Genomic DNA, 16,745 nt, shown 5'->3' with positions numbered 1-16,745 from the left:
CACACAGTTTGTGACATGGGACAAGAAAACTCATCTTTTCCTTTACATCTGATAGTGAAAAACGGTGGAAAGTTTGTTTTTAAGGAAAGGGGAAAAACAGGAAGCAGAAGTGGGGAAAAAATATCGTGTGATGCGTGTGTTTCAAGTCAAAGATCCAGAAGTGCTTTTTTTTAAGCAGTAATAGCAGCAAGTTGTAGTGTTTGAAAAAATAAATACTAGTTGCAAATAAAATGGATAAAATGTTTATTGCATGATAGGTTTGTTTTCTCGGTGTGGACCGTGGAAACAACTACAAGCCTTTAGGGGATAAACATGTCGACTTTACAACAATAAAGATCTACGGCCATGCTAGTGAGGCACAGCAGTGGTTTGAGCTAAATGCTAAAGGTAAAGTTTAGTTTAGTGTCTTAGCATATAAATAATAATTTGCAGTGAACACAAAGTAAAGTGGAGGCTGATGAGATATCATGTGTTTTGCAGGTATTAAACCAAAGTGTCTGACATATTTGTATCTAATGTGATGATAGTGCCATAGGAGAAGTCATTACCGTATGAGTTTTTACGATTCAAACTGAGGGCAACATGAATGTGTGGATCAAACTTGGCAGTACAGTGTTACCTCACAACAACAAGGTCTTGGTTTGGATACCTGGCTGGGGCAGGGCCTTTCTGTGTGGAGTTTGCATGTTCTCCCTGTGCTTGCATGAGTTTCCTTCTCTGGTTTCCTCCCATTATCAAACACATGTATGCTAGGTTAATTCTTCTGTCAGTGCCTGAGTTGTTTCCCGGGCGATGCATAGTGGCTGCCCACCAGTGTTGGGGGTTAGAGTACTTGGATTACTTTTTTGATGTGACGAGTAACCTAACACTTTAGGCCTGCAATTTAAAGTTCTCAGTTGTTTAGTTACGTTTTTAAAAAGGAAATCTGTTATTATTTTTAACCAACCATATGAAATTCTGCCATGAATTCGCACCATTAGCCACCTGGCTACATGCTACGGTTCACTCTGTTCACTTTGTGGAAATATTCACATTTTTTTGAATTTGTGGGAGGAAATAAGGACAAGAACATTTATAGTAACATGCAAGTTGTGCCCGGGTAACAAGAGCCTGTTGCCCTGCTGCAGTGATGTAGGGTTAGGGTTAGTATGTTTGGCATATGTTTGAGAAGCCACTTTTTTTTAAGCAGGTCTGTACAATAAAGAGCTGTAAATGGGACATTGTGTCTGTCATTCCTGCTATTAGTGTAAAGATTTACAGATTATGGGCCAGACTTGGCTGTGTGATGATGGTACAGTCATTATATTTAAAGGAAGTCTGGACTAAAACAACATTAGGAATCACACAGGGGTTTTCATTTTCAGTAACGATAAAGTACTCAAACCAGTTACTTTTCTCAGAAGGTAATGTGATAATGTAACTAGTTACTTTTTAATGTTAGTAAATGTGTAATGTAATTAGTTCATTTTAAAAGTAACATTCCCCACACTGCTGCCTACTGCTCTTAGTACTTAGGATGGGTTAAATGCAGAGGCTGAATCTTACTGTACAACTGTACGTATGACGAGTAAAGTACCCTTTAGTGGAGCTGGAGGAAAAGTCAGGCAATTACCAAAGTCATACTAACATGAGTATAAACATCAAAAAGTTTAATGGACCAACCAACCAATCAGCTTTGCCTTCCCACATGGCAAACATTGTCAGGCCAGAACAGTTGAGAGCAGTCTGGGCTGTCTGGGCTGTGTGGACTGTCTAACATCGAAATTTGATCATGATTACGATTTTGGGGCAAAACGATCTCAAAACTAATAAAAATCGGTGGGAAACGTGCGTATTTCCATCCCTCCCCCACAGCATGCACTGTACAGCTGCCAACACTCTCGTTTTCCCGGGTTTCTCCTGTATTTTATACCCGTCTCCCGCTGTGTCTTTTTTCCCGGGAAGCTCCCGTAATTTACAGCCCCAACTTTGTTTGTTAATAATAATGAGAAGCGCACAATAACAAAGGTTTAATTTTGAAAGCTTAGACCAAATGCCATCGGAAGCCACTGGAAGCCGCCACAGCTCCGTTAGTTTGACAGAAGCTGAAACACTCAGCGAAATGTTTTAACTGTAAATAAAAGTGAACATTTTCCAGCCTGCGTCAGACAATGCTGAGTTTACTGACTAATCATTAAAAACCAGGATGTGTGAACTATCGTCATCTTAACCCGCTCAGCCAGCACTAATATCCCCGCACATTTTCTGCTGTGTGTTGCGTTAAGCGGCAGATAAAAGGCTGCTGCTTGGAGAGAAAATTAATTAAGCCGAATGGACAAGAAATGTGCAATAAATGCAGCATGTTTCTAACGTTAAATCGTGAAAATCGTGATTTCAATTTTGACCCAAATAATCGTGATTAGGATTTTTTCCATAATCGAGCAGCCCTAGTGCACGGTGCAACTTCGTGTCCTGCAACTGCATGAAAAGTTAGCCAATAATCGAGTGTTGCTTGAAGCTAAAAAACACCAGGAAAACATGAATCTTCATGTCACAGATACGAGTGAAAGCCAATCTCACCATACCACAAGGAAACAATAGTAGCTACAGCAGTAACTACACCCAGCAGATCATTACAGTGGGTTAAAAGGTTTAATACTTCCTTCTGAAATGTAGTGAAGTAGAAGAGATTAAAATTAGAAAAGTACTTAAGTCTTTTACACATTCTTTCAACTTACCACTATATAACCTGAGAAAGAGTGACAGAAAAGAAACATTAGGAGCAGAGATACAGCCAGTCAGGCTTAGAGAAAATCAGACAGATGGATGAAGAACTGGGCTGGTGTCCCAGTCAACATTTTTCTGCTGATTAGCTGGTGAAAAGCCCTGAGGCATCTATCTAACGTATAACCAGACTATATTTAGTTGAAAATAAAGTTTATTTCACTGTGATATGACTAGTATTGTGAGTAAGTCATAAATACTCCACAATACAAGACAATCTAAAAATGACATCTGCATTGCAATTACATTACTTTCTACAATTTGTGAAGTTTTCCTCAGTTTATAAGAACCTGCTGAAATGCTGATAAACCCATCACCATGTCTTATCTTCTGGACTTGATACCTTTGTTAATTGGCCGACATGTCCATCAAGAGTTGTGGGCGAGTTTAAACAGATCCACCCCTTCCTTCCATTGTATCATGAATCAACACTCCTCCCTCACCGCCTCTCTCATCAGGTAAGTATGATAAACAAGACAAGTGTGATTTATTGTGTCTCTGCTCTTTGAGCTTGGCCTGGGCTGCAAATAAACTTTCATCTTCCCAGTTCTTTGGCTCAGGTCTGCACCGTGTCACACAGACGAGAACGACGGAGGAAGGAAGGAAAGAAAAGCTGAGGGCAGAGGAGGAATGAAGCGAGCCCGGACAGGCAGATGAGACTCAGGCTCTATTTCTCCACATTGTACCTCAGATCCAGGTGCACAGTGAAGCATCAGCAACATTCCCGGAGGATCAAAATATCAACATGAGGTTGCTAAGAAAACTGCATTTCTGACTGCTTTCAACCTATAGCCAGTACTAGAAAGCATTTTCCATTTTCCAATTTTGATATTTGAAATTTCTGTTTATCATAAACCACAAAAGAGTGACACTTCATCAACAGAGAAGCCAAAGAGGGGTTACAAAGTTTTCAAGTAATGCAGTGAATAAGGTCTGTTATCTAAACATGTCACATTTTGATTTACAAAATAAACAACACCTGTCAATATCTGACTTTAATTTTTTAGCCTGTACAGTGTCCTCTTTTTGTTAATCATGGATCTAGCCTCTAACCTATCTAACCAGCAGATGTTGCAGAGATTTAACGAATTGAAGGAAACCAGCTACTCACCGACATCAATTTATCAATGCACACAGATGGAATGACCTTCCTGCTATGACTATATTAAACGTTATTTTATTTGTCAATTTTGGTTAGAGAGTGTTTAGTTGAAATTGCTTTTTTAGATCTTCAGTAATAATACATTGTTGCAGCGCGTCTGCAGCAAGTCTGTAAGGGCGCTTTCACACCACTAGTTCTATTATTTGGTCCGCACCAGGCAGTGAAATTGTTACTATGTAGCATACAGACTGCGGTGTGGTCCGCGTTCACACCTGCAAACGAATCAAAATTGGTCCGATTCCCTCATCTTCCAGTAGGTCGGCATTTGGTGTGGAGTCAAGCGGACCGAGACCACCTCTTTTTGGAGGTCTCTGTCCGCTTGATTTAGTGCGCACCCGAGTGCGATTGATGCTTTCACACCAACGAAAACTAACCAAACTAAGAGCTTTTGGTCCGAATGGACTGTTTAGTGCCCACCAATTGCTGTTGGTTTGAAAGCGCCCTAAAATACATGACTGCTGCTCTGTGTGGGAAGCACCCTCCCTCATATACATCAAATATTATAAGGACGGCTGACCAATCAGTGATCAATCTGATCAAGTCAATGAAAATGTCCAGCAGCACTGAGCATTGTCACTGCTCCTCCTGGTGGACAAACAAAGCATTGTAACCTGTTTCCACACATGATGCTTATAGACATTATGAGTCTGGGCTGCATTCACTACATCATCAGGGGGGGGATCTGATTACAGCCAAGAACCCTGTGGGGATCGGGATGGGCCTCGTCACTAGGGCTTAAGGGTATCAGCACTCGATACCTTTAAGATATCGCCCGAAATAAATCGATACCAAATAGTATCGAAACGTCTCCTGTCAAACGACACGTGCTATCGGTCCTTTTTGCACCCAGAGTAGAAAATATCACCATTTGTATGGACTTGCTCACAGCTTATTTGCCTTTGTGCATAAAATGTGCTACACTAATATATATGTTTGTAGGACTGCTGTTCATAAGTACTGCCTCACAGAGCTTCTCACATGGCAGTAGACTCTTGGTTTGGTTGGCGCATGTGCCAGGTGAACAACTTTTGATTAAAGTTGGAACAACAGGACCTAGTTATCATAATACAGCTATGTTGTAGATGAGCTAAATCTGTGGCTTTACTACAAAAGACGTCATCACTGAATAATTGAAGACCACACAGTGATACCTCATTTTGTATCATGACTGTTTGCAAACCACACCAAAAGGGTCTCTTTCAGTGCCATTGAATTCTGCCAGAGAAGAAGTAAATAACATTGAATCATCAAAAAGATAGCTTTGCTCATTCTGGAGTCTCAGTGTGACCACCAGTGATCATCATGGTAAAGATATTTAGCCATTAGTCAGAGGCTCAGGTTCACATCACAGTTTACAAATGTTGATCTTGACGGAAAAGCACTGCAGGGTTTATTTAACTGCCACGAGTGAATCCAGACATCACTACAAATCCATTCCAGTAAACAGCAGAAATCCATCCCTCTGGGTCATCCATATTAAACAGTGTGGTGTGTCCCCCCCCCCTTTCCTCCCTCTCTTTGAGCTGCTGTAACTCCAGTTATACTAATTTGTTCAGCTGAGTCAGACAGGAATTCATCTTGTTCCGCTCTTCCCATGTTTCTGCATGTGTCAGAGCCGGAGACTCTGATCTGCTCCATGTACGGTCTGAGGCAGGTTCAGACACAGTTTGATGGGTCTGTGCAACACATTAAAGAACACCCAAGTCATGTGCTCCATAACAGAGAAACTGTTTCACGATATCCTGGGGTTGCGATCTTACTCGATTAAAGGACCCCCTGTTACCCTGTTCTTTTAATTCCCTACCTGACACCAATCACCAACCAATTTAGTCATGCTTCAATTTCTTCCTAATGTCCAAGCAATGCATGAAGATTTCTAAAGCAGATTGTAACAGCTGTGCTCTAAATTACTTGACAGGTAGCATGATGGATATATGAGCTAACCAAAACACTGTATATATATTGTACTCCACAGACTCCTTTGGGGCTGTATTGCATGATGATGTTAAGCACACTCATCAACTGGACATGTTACAAGTCCATGAATCTGCTATAAAGTTGTTGTGGTTTCTCGGATCATCAAACAGCACCTGAAACAACCTTTCTAGTGACTCTATCTGAGAGGGTTGTTTCCAGCAATCAATTAACAGTCCAAAAAGTACCAACCCAACAATCATGCAAATCCTGCACAGTGATTGGCCAGGTGTGCAGAGCTGTGAAAGATGGCAGGGTTTGAAGTTTTTAAGCATCCCTCTTAGGTGTCCGATTTGTGCGATTTGTCATGTCGAGACTACAAACACAAAGATTCTGGAGGTACATCAGTGAGGTAGTGGGGTGCAGCCACGAGGAGAGATTTTGGGTCTGCCTTTAAGTGGTTAAGTGGTTATTCAGCACAGGTAAAACACTTTTGCTTTGACCTTGTTTGTTTGAAGCATACTGAGGCATTAAGCCTAGCTTAAAACAGATAGTGGAACAGGGGTGAACTGCTGACCTAATGCTACTAAAAGTTCAAAACAACATGCCTTCTAACGACTCCAACATGTACAATGTAGAGACAAAGCACTGTAATTTCAGACAAGATGTTTCTTGGCCAACAATGTCCGAGCACTGTGACAGCCCTGGATCAAATATAAAGCTTTTAAATGAACTAGATCCATCATTTAAATTCAATTTAACTAGATTCTTGAAATTCAAGCTTATCACACCACCAGCAACTGCTGATAAAACAGTATCCTTAAAGTTGCATTAATCAATGTTTTTGACACATGAAGAAACACAAATTTGACATCTTATCACCATCATATCACCAGTTTATATGACCACTTAAAAAACCCAGCAGACACAGACCAACACTACCTTTCATTTTGTGTTGTTCCTTTCTACCTGACGAAAAGTGCAAAACTCACTCAATTGTTGGTCTCCAAAAATTCCTGAAAAAAATATCTGGCTCTTAAGCTGCTAAATGCCCCACTATGTTCACCGGCTAGTCACTAACTTTGTTTGTCTGCCATTTATTGCTGAGCAAGTAGCATAAAGGGCAGTTTTTCATAAGTGGCGAGAGAGAACCAATATAGTTAGATTATATGTCATAAAACCAAAACAACGATCTTAACCCTTACATACTGTTAGGGTCAAATTTGACACTTGACAGTTGTAAAAATACCCCAAATGTCTTTTACCCTGAAATTTGATGACTTTCCTAAAGTGGCCCAAAATGCACAAAATATTAAATACTTTAAAATGTTATACTTTTGTATAGATGCTTATTTGAGCCGTATCTATTGACATGTGTGTTAGTGAAATGAATAGTTAATAGTTTGAATAAGATAGTAGTTATGAGGATTTCTTTTTATGATGTAGCAGTGAAGACTGATGGCTCTAATGGTTATACAATAAACCCCACACTTCCATAAAGTTCTTGTTATTTTTACTTTACATAAAATACATTTCCATCATTATTGCTATGTTATATTTTCATGTCTTAGGTAAAATAGGACATGATATTGTGTGATAGGAGATGTTTAGTGGTGTAAAAGCTAAAAAATACACTCTCTCTGCTCTCTGAAACATGAATCAAGGTTTAATCACATTTATTGATCAGTCAGATCAACTATTGATGCTTTCTAAACACAACTGTGGTTCAACATTTGGTATAGACACTTTTTACGAGGGGATTCTTAGACCGGGTCAAAATTGACCCAGAACATACTGTTAGAGTGTAGAATACGAACAGTATGTAAGGGTTAAAGATGTTGAATTGCTCCATTAAACTGAGGAGAACTACAGTGTTGGTGATAATTCTCTGAAGGTTAGTCCCTACAAGTGACCCCATACACCTTAAACGTATTCATTAGATTCCTTGTTAATATAAAAATATTGACTAAAGCAGCTTTAAAGTTTGAAGTGATAACCTGGCACAATAGCAGCACCCTTGGCAGGTGATCAGAGTTCGTAAATGCAGTCGATTACATTTTGAATAAAGCTGACGCACAAGTGTGGGCTGCTCTGTGTTTGCAGATCACATCAGATAAAGAAACACATGCGGAATGGCAACAACAACTGGTTCCAAACAAAAGATCACTTTCTGTGTAGCAGTATGATATGATATGATAACAGGTTTCAATGAGAGATGTGTAACCCAGTGCTAAATTTTTCTTAAAGCAAGTGAACAATAAAAATCAGGATCACTTACCTACTCTGAAGTTGGGTGCTGTCAGGGTGTCTGTCGCGTGGCCGTTCTCACTGATGATGGTGGTGGTGTTTCCCAGCTCGCAGTTGTTGTGACATCTGCCTCCTATACAGGTTAATTTGCAGATGGTGGGTGTGAAGACCACCTTGATCCTTCCTGTATGGTTGCCCACTGTCACCGAGAATATGGTGCAAACCAAGAGGAGGGGGAAGGAGAGCAGATGAACTGTGGTTATTCTTTGATCCATTAGAAAAATGTTAAATCACTTAGAAGTGGAAGCTTGTCAGAATCAACTGGTGAAACTCCAGTCAAAACAACGACAAAAAAAAAAAAAAAAATCTACTATGTAATTTTTTGAAAAACTTGTGATGTGTCTCCTCCCTGCACTTATATACTTCCAAATACCCCTTTCTATCTGTTTCTCCTCCTCTTCCACTGCTCCTAAATCCAGTGGCGCCTCTGAAACGTGAGGAGAAGTAAAGAAAAAAAAAATCTGGGAGAGAGAGGGAGAAGTCAGCAAACAAAACTCTGGGATGTCTTCCAATTCTTCATCATAAGTCTGTGAGAGGTGGATACTGGCATATTACCATACCAAGCTTTATTCCAAAACAGACAAACAGCAGGCATGCCACCTTTAGCTCCTGTCCCTGCTTTCCTTGCTCTCCGGTTTTCTTCTCATTCTTTTTTTCCTCGTAGTTTTTTACTCTTGAGGTTTACCAAACTATGCTCAAGAACTTTACCGCCTCAAATAATGAAAAAGAGCTCCAAAAATCCTTTTGGTGCAAGTCCACGCAGAGATGAAGAAGAATTTGGAGTTGCCTTTACAAGTACTGTAAGACAAAAGCTTATCAACCCATTTCCCTGTACTCCTAGTCTTCTTCCCCACCCTCGTGAAAGCCAGCCCTCAGTCCAGACAGACAGGAAGAAGAGGAGTGAAGAGTGCTAACTTTGACAAAAGATTATTGTAGCCCATGTTTACGGACTATACAATATTTTTTTTATCTAATATATAACAGTTCTTAGAGTGCATACACCTCTTCAGGAACATTTAGCTTTTTCCTCTAATTCACTCAACTGTATTTACTTCTCTTGATCCTTTAATATCTCTTCCCTGTGCGGTGGTTCTTGGCATCCCTGTGTCAGGTCCAAACCCCTGTCTCCAGTGCTCAGTGCATTGTCTGTGGCTGTCAGCTGTTCACACTAGAGAGTGCAGACACATGGACCTAAGCCAAGCAGCCGGAGGAATGTTTTCTAAACCTGAGAGGCAGGAAAAACCGCTGGATAAGACGTCCCAGGCTACCTAAACATTCACTAATAGGTGAAAAAATTAACTATTAAAGAGGGACCTAATATGATGTAGTGGTTAAAACCCAATGCCAATGGAAAGGTGGTTTAAGAGATATTGCCAGGATCATATATGGACGTCCAAGATTTGAAGTCTAAACATGGTTCGCCCAATTCCCTTTGGTGGGAAGATTATTTCCAAAAAAGAAATAAACAGGGAACGAAGAGTGTGGCAAGGTAACCCTGGATGGGGAAAGTGAGAGTTTTCTCTTCTTTAACAATCCGTGAGCCAAATGTGAACAAAAGGTTCCAAAACACAGAACTGGAGACTGCTTTCTCACAAATTGACAGATTGGCTTTTAAGGCACACATTAGACAACAACTAAATCTAAGTTGTTAATGTTTAATGATGCTGTTAAAGGTTTATTTACATTAGTAATGTTTGTAAGTATTGTAGTAAAACACTAAATGCTTCAATTATGTATATTAATATACTTTTTTCAGCAGTCAAAACCTTCCAGACCGAGCCTCCAACAACCTCCAGTTTTAAGACTTCTATAAAGGAGAGATAGAAACCATTGGGCCTTAACCAACGGGTCTCTAATCAAGTTAACCCTCACTCTAATCCGACTAACAACTTTTAAAATTTAAATCCACACACTGCAAAGACATGCAATGTCTTTTTGTGCCTTTTTGGCAGTAAACTAGTACTAAGTCTATATACTGTATGCACTCAGAAGAACATTGTGGAGAGAAAAACAGACCAGCCAATGAGTTTTAAAAATGAATTCATTTAAAGTCAGTCTCTCTTGTGAGGGATGTTGGAGCTTCACTGTGCAGAATGCTAAATGTGCAGAGTTTGTTTTCACATTCATCTCCTTGAAACTGCAAAGATTGAGGGACGAGCACTTTGTGACATCACAACTAATTTGAAAGCCAATCATAGCCTAATATTCAACTTACACAAGTGTGATGTGGAAATTTGAGTATGGACTTCACAGTAAAGTATGAGACAGCATATATCCAGCATACTTTTAACTCAATTGTTAATGAGGGAGAACTGTGCCATTGTAATCATTTTAAGGAGGTAATTATACATTTTTTGTGGAAAAACCATATCAGACATACGTTATTGTTCCGAGCGGAGTATTTTATGACTGAATACATGTCTGGAGGGGATCTTTAACTGTTTTCTGATGTACCACATCTATGGTTAATTTTTGGTTCAGTTGATTATCGAAACTAAGACAACTTAAAAGTCACTCAATTTCACACATGAAGATTGGTTTACTTGTAATGGAGAGTTATACTCTGTATGTGCAAACAGTTTTTGCTACTTTCTTTCCTATGATTTGTGTGTGTATCTCTTGATCTTGGTGGTGAGCATTGCATACAAAAACGGATTTTTCTGATGATGACAGTCTCCTTTGAGTATACAGTATATAAAATTGCAATTGGCACTACAATGCTATCATTGCTAAGCACTGCCGTAGTCAGTTCATAATCTTTTGCTTGTGGTGGAAATAAGAAAAGTAAGCTGCAAAAAGTAAGGGGAAACTGCACTAAATGGGTAAGATCACTGCTTCACTAAGCTGCCAGTCAGAATGCTCTCACTCACCAAATGCTGATTCAACATGCTGAAACGACTCAAAGAGCAGCTGCTAATAAAGGCTGATTAGAGCCAATGGTGCTGGAAACAAGGCAAAAAGTACAGAAAACATACAGCCTAATGATGCCTGATGGCCAAATGGTAGCTTGGTATGTCAGGAACCTTAGGCATAACGCTGAGTGTCACACAGAATCCAATCACTTAAATAGTGGGAGTTTTCATGGCTGTTCACCCCAGTGAGCTTAAATGTGGGTGCTGACAGGTGGCAGAGATATGTGCTTCAGGCCTGAAACAGCATTCCATTCTTAACATACGGAAACTGTCGAGCAATGTATTGTTTTCTGTCAGCTTTTCAAGCAGCTCTGCGTTCTGCACAATCATACCAATAATACCAATCCTGGCATGTCAAAAGCTACTCTGACAGGGCTCTGAGCAGCAGGTCCCTGGCCACAGTGAAGATAAAACATTTCTAAATCATCTGAAACCCCCCCCCCCCTTCACTTTTATGCTTCTGTAAGTATGCACACGTTGCTGGCACATTTCTTCAGTTTGTCTCGAGCATATGGAAAGGGAGTCAGGAGAGCATCTCAGACACAACACAGACATCAATCAACTTGAAGGAAGAAAAATGTTGAGGATCCAGACTGCAGAGGCTGGAGGAGTGTAGCAGGGAGGAATGACAGCGTAAATACTCAAGTCAGGGGGGGTAATTTCGTTCTTTCCAATGTTTTCCATTGTACCACGGGGGGATTGTATGAGCCATGTGAGGGAATTAAAGTGCAGACGCCTGAGAGGTAAAGTGAGGCAGCACAGAAACTGAAGTCAAGATTGGATAAGAATGCATTTTAAGGGGTCATTTGCAATGTTTTTTTGCATCTCATGGCCATTAGAATTATAGCAGATTTTTGCATGCCTTCCTGCAATAGCACGCCATCATGGGATGAAAAAACCCCACCAACACTGGTAGTATAAAGATCAATGTATTTCAGCTGGTGGTCATGGCAAAGACGTAAATAAGCCTAGTCAAAAAGGTGACAATGTCAATTAAAACCTTTCTACTTTTAACGTTTCACAAGGCATGAATGAAGACTTCTTAATTAAAAGTGTTTTTTTTGGATGACCCTAAAGAAAGGCACATGTTGAAATGAGTAGAGTCCTTCAATTAAGCCGTACTTTATGCCAAGACTGGGAAATATATTTATATTATATCAATATCGTGATATGAGACCAGATATCACCTTAGATTTTAGATATCATAATGTGCATAAGTGTTGTCTTTTCCTGGTTTTAAAGGCTGCATTACAGTAAAGTGATGTCATTCTCTAAACTTGCCAGACTGTTGTAGCTGTTGTATTATTTGTCTTTACCCACTTTGTCATTATATCCACATAACTGATGATTATTTATCAAAAATGTCATTGTGTCACAATAACGATGTCGAGGTATTTGGTCAAAAATATTGTAATATTTGATTTTGTCCATATCACCCAGCCCTACTTTATACTGTTAGTGTTGCTAGAGTTTTGACCTCTCAAAACTATGTACTTCTCCATATACCTTAGAGCTAGGTGAGGCTGTTCCAGAAATCCCCACCCTGATTGCAAACCTTAAGGCATTCTTATGTGGTCATTGCAGTGATGGCGAGGTGATCCTCTCTGCCCAAACCTTCAGTCAGGGCCAAGACTACTAACATTAGTCTGAGGGTGTTTTGGCAGTGTAGGAGAGCTGAGGGATAGCTGAGGGAAGACGGGGAATAGCTTTCCCAGATGTGGCACCAAAGCCGGTTGCTGACAGGCTGTCTGTCGCGTGGGACAGGGCTGACAAAAAGGCTGCGGGCTTCCTGTTTTAGAAGAGCAAACTCGTCTGCTACTTTCACAAAGTGTAGCGCTGACTCCATGCTGGGCAAAAAGCAGCTGTGGTATTTCCATTAATTTAGGCTCAGTGGTCTTAAGTGCTATTTGTAGATACACAACTTTGCTCTTAAGTGGTACACAATGAAGGGGTTGTGACATGCTTGACAGGGGTTCTGGTGAAAATGTTTGTTGGGTCCCAACAGACACATAATCCTCCTCCTCCATCACACAGATGCATAACTCTACTTTGAGTGTCTGGAGAATCAAACTGTGGCCTGGCAAGAGTTCAACAACTGAACCTTCAATGTTGTGATTGAAATGACAGGTCATATTGCTCTGCTTTTAGGAACGCTGAAGAAAATTACTCCAGCAAAACCAGGCCTCCTGTTTAACGAGGGATAAAAGCCAATGGACCACAATTATAACGTTGAGGTTGGCAGAACGGGTAAAATTAGTGGGTCTTGTGGGGGCTTTGGTACGTTGGCATCACTTTGCACAACCAACAGTTATCATTTAGGGCTCATCAGTCAGATAGTATTAAGCAAGATTTTACATTTTCAGATACGACGCACTAGGAGTTTGTCACTAGAAAAGCGCAGAGCTGTCTGCCACAGTATCTTTTTCTCTCAAAATTGGAATATTTAGCATACCATCTTTAGCATCATATCTTACTAAATGTGAACTAAAATATATTGTATAAGTGAGGTTGGAGCTCCAACTGCTGGTTCCTTTTCAGATCCAGCTTCAGGTTACAAAATACCCTCATACACTAAGCTCCGATGCTAACACATTTCTTAACAAATCTTTTACCACTCACTATCTTTTATCAAGATATCAGCAAAGGCCAACAACAACATACAGAGTATTCAGCTGTCACAGAACATTGCTTTCGCCAGTTGAAATGGTAAATGCTGCTGGTGGCAGAATATATCAGCTATAACATTTGGGACATGTGTTCAAACACCGTCCCCAACAGATAATCCACGTTTACAAAGCTGACTTTTCTTTAGCTGGTTGAAAATGAAAGGAAGAGTCAGTGTCAACCTCACAAGGATCTGATCCTCTTCATGTGGAAACTATAACATTGCAGCTATACTTGGTAGATATCTGATTTAACAAAGACATCAAATACAGACCTGCAGTGCAATTCATAGAAAATACCTACAATTTAAATCGCATTGGCATTATTGGTCGGAAATACTGCAATTAGATGTTTTCATCAGCTGTAGTCCATAGTATCTCCGAAGTATTTGTTTGAAGGCGACCTATTATGCTTTTCTGTATTTTCAGTCACATATGTTACAATGTCGGATGTACATATTGAATATGGTCAAATTGTCAAATACTGAGCGTACATATGTAGAAGTAATCCCTGTAAGTAAAAACGCTCGGTTTCCAACTATTTCCAAAAAATTCTTTTTATGATAATTTGCTCCATACACAGCGCACAAGTTAACTGCTGAGTTCCAATAACATTACAGTATTTTTCCATTGTTTTAGGGATAATCACACCGAGCCATGACTCAAACTGAACTGGCACGCTTTGAGTGTTTTTCCATGACACAGTATGGCAAAGTAAAATACAAAGTTAACCAATTGGAGTCAATGTGCAGGTCATCTGTGGCTGTTTCCGCTGTTTTCGGCATATTATTGCTTCCTGCATTATTTCTAACTGATCTACTGAACAAAGAGCTCCAAGTTTGTAAAAATGTGTCGCCCGGTTTTTAGCACTGCTAACGAAGCTCTACTAATATGTTGAGGGACACGTTACATTTCCTGCTAATTCTTCACAATAAATATCTACCATTGTTAAATCATTTAAAAGCTTTAAACATAAAGTGGCAAAAGCACGAAATGTGGTATTTTCTTCAGTTGAAACTTAACACAACTTCAGGAAAGCTGGCCAATCAGAACAGAGTGGGTTCACCTGGACAGGGAACTTAAAGAGACAGGCGTTAAGACGGTCTGTTAGAGACAGAAGCTGAACTGAGGGGCTGCATACAGGGTTAGTATAAGATAAATAAGGAGTTGTTTTAACTGTGAATCACGCAATACAAATATAGACCTGGAAGTAAGCATAATAGGTCCCCTTTAAGTTTGGTCTAATTGAAGCCAGTGGCTGCGGCTTATGTTGACGCTATGCTGAATCCTCTAGTGTCTCATCTAGAGAGAAGCACTGGTTCAGTATATGAACCCTCAGACCATCTAAAGCCACATTTTGGTAGGGCATGCACTGTACTTCAAATAAGGCAAGTCTTGAAATAAGACAAGGTTTTGCTAAATATTTATTTGGGAGCCATACATAAAACCAACTATTTCTCTCTGGTTTCTCTACAAACGTATTGAATATGAATAATTTAGAAATGTAGGTGGGCTGCTCTCTACTCTTTATATGTGCTTGTGTGCAATTTCCCTCTCTACCTTTGATGTCTGGCCATTTCTGGGGCTTTTACAAACTGCTAGCTGAAATTAAACTTAACTCAGGAGGTTATTTTGAAAGTGGGTCTGGGTCACTGTGGCCAGGTCTGGGTCTGCTTGAGACTGCAGCTCTGCGTGGCCAAGCGTCAACACTGTTCTGTCTGCTGACCCCCCCCATTAATATCCCCACGTCGGTCCGTCTGTCTGTGGCCACAGGCACAACCACTCAAACTGCAGTCTACAAATTCTTTGAAAAATATTGACTTATTCATACAGTAGGTTCATACTGGCGAGTCAGATGTTGGAGTTTGGCCTTGAATTTATGACAAGCCACAATAACCAAGCAAGAGCTGGTAAATTATGGCTGCTGTTAATCTGTCAGATCTATAAGAGTTTGACTGGCAACCAAACTTGGTCCAACAAACTTTTTTTTTTTTGCTCTTTTGCTCAGAAATGAAGAGTCTCATAAAAATGTGAATGCCACAAGCTAATGGAACTCTTCATGGGAACCTTAAACCTCATAGAGCTAAAGGTTTGAGGAATTATGCTGAATTAGGTGTTTGACTATGAATACATAAAATAAAACAGTGAAGTAACAAATTTAAAGTTGGCCTCTGGGTCACAGGTAGTGGTGTATTCATGCTTTTGTGTGTCTGTAGGAATTTACCACTGGATCCCACCTTAAACTGTAAATGAGAGATAATGCGTCTTCTGTGGCACAGCTCTTGAGTAGCTGAGACTTAAATGGGGGGTAGATAACAGGTATTCAGAGGCTCCGCTCTGTACAGTCTCCTCCCATTCATATCCATCCAGGCACTTGTTGTTTCAGCAAATTGAGGGGTTCTCCCAGGATGACACAGTTATTTTATTCCATCTCTTCCACTCTAACTCTCACACTCCCTGCCTTTGTCTGAAATTGCCCTCAGAAAATGAGACTAATAATTCATTTTCGACAGCCCCAAGCATCAGGCAATGCTTAAGTCTTTATGCCATTACCGCTGGAGCTGCAATTTGAACAAATCCTGTTACTGCAAGCTTCACATTCTCTCCGTATCCTCGCACTGTTAGAGCAGATGTGATGTGTTTTGTGTGGTATGTGTATATTGGTATGAATTAGGGTTGAAGGGGGTTTTCCCACGATTTCAAATTATTACTACTCTACCAGTCTTTTCCCAGGATTCCCAAGATTTCTCGGTTTGATTTTGAAAACAGAACCTGATTACTGATTACAAAATAACTCATTTTCTGATGCTATTCTTTGTTATTTATTGTATAGTAAGGTTTGATGTTATTTTTTAGTGTTTGTTGGGTATGTGGTTATATCTTAGCAGAGCTCCTCTTGAAACTACACTTTTCTGAGGTGGAAAAAACTTAATGCTATATCAGAAAATCTGTTAAACGCAGCAATTTTGAAAAGTTGTTTTGGTGCTTTGAAGAACATTTCAACATTAGGGCAAACTTCTGAAC

The 16,745-nt window shown here is 40.0% G+C and overlaps 1 protein-coding gene across 1 annotated transcript in view; it reads right to left on the bottom strand.

Moving 5' to 3' along the window:
* The window catches only part of ltbp1 (latent transforming growth factor beta binding protein 1), a 137,180-nt gene that overhangs the window by 74,983 nt on the left and 45,452 nt on the right, over positions 1-16,745 (bottom strand). The window contains exon 6 of the mRNA XM_062429856.1: positions 8,118-8,285. Within this exon, the coding sequence (XP_062285840.1) occupies positions 8,118-8,285 (168 nt within the window). The remainder of the gene's footprint in view (positions 1-8,117; positions 8,286-16,745) is intronic.

The sequence above is a fragment of the Scomber scombrus genome, chromosome 12, assembly GCF_963691925.1.
Source record: "Scomber scombrus chromosome 12, fScoSco1.1, whole genome shotgun sequence".
Classification (NCBI taxonomy): Eukaryota; Metazoa; Chordata; class Actinopteri; order Scombriformes; family Scombridae; genus Scomber; species Scomber scombrus.
The sequence above is the reverse complement of the archived record's forward strand: the minus strand, read 5'-3'. Positions and strand labels throughout refer to the sequence as shown.